Below are 6,242 nucleotides of genomic sequence, written 5' to 3' on the forward strand. Positions count from 1 at the left end.
GGGTGGGGGGGGGGGTAATTATTCCTTTAAAATGTGATATAAAAATATGCTTGATTCTATTTGGAGCAGAGATCACATGACTTGCAGAATACTGCTTGCTTTATCTCATAAATTAGAATAAATTACGGCTGACAGCAAATTTCTACAATTGCATGGGTAACCGAAACCGTTTGCATGATGCTGCATCCACGCCACAAGGTGTCAGTATAATTCCAACACAACTTATGACAAAAACATACTAAGTGCATCTTTAAAGGGATAGTTGTAATAAAAAGTATAATTCTGACATCATGTGCTCACCCATATGTTGCATGACTTTAAATCCAAGCCTTCTTATGATAGTTTTGAATGAAGAACAAACCAAATTTCAAGTTGTTATCAACTAAAAATATTGCCTTCAAACCTAGAAACATCATCATTTTCACATTTCCATGTTTAAATGTGGCATGTTCACAAAACAATTGTGTAAAGATGTGTACAGTTGTATGGAAAGTATGAAAACCTTAATGTATTGGTACTGGCCACCCTCTAGGCCTCTACTGTTCATATTGTCAACTTCTTTGTTTGTATAGTGCACAGCACATTAAAGGAGAAGGAGAAGGAACTGCACACTTAATATAATAATTGTACATGCATAAAACAACAGGTACTGGTACCGTGCAGCCAAGGTCAGGGTCAATACCCATCTTCACTGGGTAATTCTCCTGCTCCATCATGGGAATAAGAGCTGGGGCTTCTCCATCCCTCTGGAAGTTCTCCATCTTATTAGCTTTGCTGAACCTAGTTATCCATTTACCTGCAAAAACAATAAATACAAATCACTCATATCACTGCCTGGTGAAAAGCATAAATCTCCACAAAAGTTTGTCAAGATTATATTTCAATAACATATTTCAAAAGTCACAAATTTAGCTCAAATCACAAACATATTTATCAGGTTGGACAAGCTAATGTACATGTACATTTTCATGCTCCCATTCATTTTGCATCTCATTCCCCTCTGTTAAAGTGCATACTGCATAAGAGATATTAAAGAGCAAGAGAATAAATCAGAGCCCATTTACCTTTTAAGAAGGCTGCTCCCACAGGCAACATAGCTGTGTTACGAGAAAGCGAAGGAACGACTTGTTCCACTTTTCCACCAGTTTGCTGTTTAAACCAATCATTAACAGTCTTAAGGTCCCGGGCTCCAGCCGCAAGAGTTTGAGGGCGTACCCCATATTGCTTCTCTACACTGTTGAGGTATTCCAGCCTGAGACGAAGTTCTGAAACACACGGAGATAAATGAAAACATGTACAGCTCTTCTCTCTCTTGAAAACATGCACAACCACACCCATTTAAAAGGAAAAACACTAACTCCTAGCCAAAAGGATGCGATCTGCTGACTTGAAGCCCTTGGCAGATGCTCTGAGTGAGGATAGAAGGTCTCTCAGCGTGTCATGGAGCTGACTGTCTTGCAGGGTGTGGTAGCGGAGGGCCCTGTAAATCTGTTTCTCAGCCCGTTCAGATGCCCCTATGACAAATGGCAAAAAACAAATTTGAGATTAATGATCTCAAGCTAAAATCTTAGATGACTGCTGTAAGAAAAGCATGGTCTTCCATAGTGAAGCAAAGCCCCACCCATTGAAAGCTGTGTAAAGGCTGCTGAGATACTCATGGGGGACAGGAAGACGCTGGCTTTGGGATCACGTGCTGCCAGCTGACGGAACAGGTTGAAGCCAAAATCAGAGGTTGCGGCAGCCAACTTGGTGCGTGGAGTAGTAAAAAGATCAACTGCCTCTTCCTCACCTTCAGCCTCTGCTGTATCTGTCTGTAGCAGAAGTGGACCATTATAGCCAGTGGAATTACAGTGAAGAGAATGTATGTGACGACTCATGAAGACCTTACCAACTGAGCATGTGAGAGGGACAGAAGACTCCATAAACCAAACAGCACAACTACCTTCCTCATCCTGATAAATACAAAGTTAAAAGCTCAGCATCTGTGATGAAGACCACATGTACCCCTTGTACAGATAGTTTTGTTAATACTACTACAAGTGCCCAAGAAAATCCCATTGTAGAGTGTTAATTATGATTAAAAAATAAATAAATAAATAAAATAATGGCTATGGTGACCCGTGACACCAAACTCTTCATAAATACAGGTGCATCTCAATAAATTAGAAAAGTAAAAAGTTCATTTATTTCAGTAATTCAACTCAAATTGTGAAACTCGTGTATTAAATGAATTCAATGCACACGGACTGAAGTAGTTTAAGTCTTTGGTTCTTTTAATTGTGATGATTTTGGCTCACATTTAACAAAAACCCACCAATTCACTATCTCAACAAATTAGAATATGGTGACATGCCAATCAGCTAATCAACTCAAAACACCTGCAAAGGTTTCCTGAGCCTTCAAAATGGTCTCTCGGTTTGGTTCACTAGGCTACACAATCATGGGGAAGACTGCTGATCTGACAGTTGTCCAGAAGACAATCATTGACACCCTTCACAATGAGGGTAAGCCACAAACATTCATTGCCAAAGAAGCTGGCTGTTCACAGAGTGCTGTATCCAAGCATGTTAACATTTCCACGACATTCTAATTTATTGAGATGCACCTGTAAATTCACTCTTTTACACCTTGGTAGCAATACATCAAAATATTGGGATTAGATAAATTGATAAATGCCACATAAATATACATATAAAATATAAATAAATAACAAACAGATCACACTGAACCTCAATGTACTAAACGTTTTAGTACATTTTATATCAAATTTAAACATTAACTTTCCCCAGTCTAAAGACTGGTCATATATACTACGTGTATACATATAAACTACATGATCTTCAAACATTTGCAATAAAAACAGAAAATATAAGTTAAATCCCTAGCCTTTACATAACACTTGACACAGTTAACTTCAGGCAGAGGTTCAAGAAATGTTCCTGCAGCAGTTTCCAACATGGTCTAAAAATGTTTCCATGTTTCTTCAGCACATCTGGTTGCCATTAAACTTTTTTTGCTGAGTTCTTGTCCATCTATGGAAAAAAATACTCCTAACTCTAATATTTTCCCATTCATCTAAATGGCTCCCTCACTGTATCTGCCACGCAGTTAAAGAGTTGTGCGTGACTCCATATCCACTGCATATGTCTGAGCTCAACTTGATTCACATTCCACACCTACAATCTGAAAAAAATACACATTTGTGAAACTTTTCATGCAGTATCAAATAATTATGAGGGAAAAAAAAACTTTAAGAGGAAAAATATATAAATTATATAGCTGTTATTTTATATTCGTTGCATTCATCGTTCGTATCCCGAGAAGCAGACGAGATCTCATTGATTACTTGCTGAAAACTTTAACAAAATATGCTGAATTAACAAACACCCAGAGCAGTCTTAAAGAAGAGAAGAAACTGGACAGCTTAAAAAAAACTTACACACTTAACCATTTACATTAAAGAACTAAGGGATTACAAAACTTTGATATTGATTTTAAAAGGGTCTAACCTGTTTTCTACTTTACCGTCGTCTCGTGCAGACTCAGCTCACAGCTATCTCCGCCAACTGTGCTCGAGCAGATGCATCAGCAGTGTTTTAGTGAAGAATCCCACCCTTTGCTGACGCTAGAAGGTGGTCTGTAACTTCTGAGGAGATAGTGGAGAGAGCTTTGATTCATCTCAGTGACTCAAAGTCCGTTCACCAAAGGATCGTTCGGATTCGTTGCTGATTCTTTCAACTCGTGACAACAAAACATAGCCTATTCAGTGTTAGTGCATGAAAGTAAACGAGAACGAATAAGCTATTAGTTCAGAAATACCTATTCACGAACGGAAACGCCACTATTTTGGATTAAATGTATATTTACATGTCAGAGAGCATTAGTTTGTTACGCCGTACATTTGCTGCTCTTTAAAGGTATTAGGGGGGAAATCTCTCGTTTAGTCATAGTTTTGTTTATTTTTTAGCGTTTTATTTGTTACAACTTTTAACATAAAGAAATGAGAAAAATATACCCAGCAAACAATGACCTGGCGGTCCGCTAGCGTTTTTTGGGCGACTCAAATTCAGCGGCTTAACACGGTCGGACCACCGTCGGCAAGCCGACCATTCTAAAAACTGCTGTCGGTCTGCTGGCGTTTTTGGGTAGCCACGCCACCAGCGGTTTGCCGCGGCTGGGCCACCGTCGGTACACCAGTGGCAAGCGGAGGGTCCTGTGTTTCTACCATAGACTGTAAAAAAGGTTTCTACTGAGCTCTTATGGCATCTTTGTTTTATAAATATTTTTTACATTTATGTTTTACAGTTCCACTGCTCCACTGAATAAAAGTGAGAGTTATAATTATTAGCAAACGTTTAGTATAAAAAGCACGTTTTTAAATGAAATAAATTGTTTGAATGTTCGTAAAAACAACAATACAAAATCTTATACAAATAAAAATATACAAAAATAAAATTTAAATAAAAGTGCCACTTTGTCCTACTATTATGTGCGGGTTGCAGTTCACACCTATGTATGAAGGGGTCATAGAACTACAAAACTATTAAAATTCAAAATGTCACTTTCACCGTTTTCACTGTTTTCAGGTGAGTTTAGTCCCAAAAATCACACAAATATTACATAAAACTGTTCCTGACACTTTTCTTACTTGTGATTGACACGCTTCTGTTGAATACCTACTTCATAAAAATGGTTTAGTGTTTCCGTTAGCATCTCAACTGATTTCAGACGAGGCATGCTAACTCTGTATATTGAGCTCTTATTTATGAAAGTTTTGACTTTTAATCACATCTTTATGTGTAGATGGGAGGTTTTGATAGCTTTGTAAATGTTTTGTCAATGGGTTATTGGAATTAGGCTAATTTATTTAGCCTAAAAATATGCGCTGTACTGTTAATCGGTGACGTCACTTAAAGGAGCGTGGATTAACTGAATCTAGTAAAAATTTGATTTGATCTTTCATGGCAAAGTTAAACAATTATTGATAAAAAATTGTTCTGTGGTTTCAGGAGTAACCTTTCTACAACAGAAGAGAAGCTCCAAGATATCTACATTTCTGAAGGAAGCTGCTGACAGAGATGTAGGAAAGACAGGTATCGTTATGCTGAGAAAGTTTATTAACCCTCTGCCCCTACATTTATATTTTGAAATGTAAAAAATCTTAGCTTCATCGGAATGAGATGACACTTGGTGACTTTTGTCACATTAGCAATATGAACACAAAAAAATCATGGACATGATTCGGATATGTTAAAGGGTCAAAATAAATAGTCACACTTGACTTCTTTGCGGTCAAAAATGACCGACATAGGAAATTAATGGGAAATACTACAAAATGTGAAAACTCAGTGAGTCTTTTGGCGGTACAAACTACAAATCAGCCACTGATCAGAAAAAAGTGTGCAGCAATCAAGGGGTGACTCTCTAGAATATCAGGAGTGCAAAATAGACACCCACACACGCGCATACACATATATACAGTGAAATGAACTGGTAAGACTGGAACAGAGCAAGAGATTTAAAAAAAAAAATACAAAAGAGGCTCTCTCTCTCGCGCACACATACACACGTCCCTCCACGGCTCGTGCCTCAATAGCTGGTCCCTCCACGGCTGGTCCTTCTGCAGCTGGTCCCTTCGGAGCTGGTGCCTCCAAAATTTTGAAAATATGTGAAATAAAATCAAGAAATTTAAAAAAAAAAAAATACAAAAGAGGCTCTCTCTCTCGCGCACACACACACACACACACACACACACGTCCCTCCACGGCTCGTGCCTCAATAGCTGGTCCCTCCACGGCTGGTCCTTCTGCAGCTGGTCCCTTCGGAGCTGGTTCCTCCATGGCAGGTGCCTCCACGGCTGGTCCTTCAAAGCTGGTCCCTTCAAAGCTGGTTCCTCCATGGCTGGTGCTTCTGCAGCTGGTCCCTTCGGAGCTGGTGCCTCCACAACTGGTCCTTCTGCAGCTGGTCCCTTCGGAGCCGGTTCCTCCACGACTGGTCCTTCTGCAGCTGGTCCCTTCGGAGCCAGTTCCTCCACGACTGGTCCTTCTGCAGCTGGTCCCTTCGGAGCAGGTGCCTCCACAGCTGGTCCTTCTGCAGCTGGTCCCTTCGGAGCTGGTTCCTCCACGGCTGGTCCCTCCGCAGCTGGTCCCTTCACGGCCGGTTCCATGGCAGGTGCCTCCACGGCTGGTCCCTCCGCTGCTGGTCCCTCCACGACTCATCCCTCTATGACCAGTCTCTCACAG

The 6,242-nt window shown here is 40.1% G+C and overlaps 1 protein-coding gene across 1 annotated transcript in view; it reads right to left on the minus strand.

The window, feature by feature from the left end:
* Nucleotides 1-3,602, minus strand: part of serpinf1 (serpin peptidase inhibitor, clade F (alpha-2 antiplasmin, pigment epithelium derived factor), member 1) — a 5,275-nt gene extending 1,673 nt beyond the window's left edge. The window contains exons 1-6 of the mRNA XM_016474216.1: nt 3,510-3,602; nt 1,889-1,952; nt 1,622-1,811; nt 1,359-1,514; nt 1,065-1,265; nt 657-796 (exon numbers count right to left, since the gene is read on the minus strand). Of these exons, the coding sequence (XP_016329702.1) occupies nt 657-796; nt 1,065-1,265; nt 1,359-1,514; nt 1,622-1,811; nt 1,889-1,951 (750 nt within the window). The 5' untranslated portion in view covers nt 1,952; nt 3,510-3,602. The remainder of the gene's footprint in view (nt 1-656; nt 797-1,064; nt 1,266-1,358; nt 1,515-1,621; nt 1,812-1,888; nt 1,953-3,509) is intronic.
* Between the last annotated feature and the right edge of the window lie 2,640 nt (nt 3,603-6,242).

This window comes from Sinocyclocheilus anshuiensis, unplaced genomic scaffold (assembly GCF_001515605.1).
Source record: "Sinocyclocheilus anshuiensis isolate Anshui unplaced genomic scaffold, SAMN03320099.WGS_v1.1 scaffold2061, whole genome shotgun sequence".
Taxonomy (NCBI): domain Eukaryota; kingdom Metazoa; phylum Chordata; class Actinopteri; order Cypriniformes; family Cyprinidae; genus Sinocyclocheilus; species Sinocyclocheilus anshuiensis.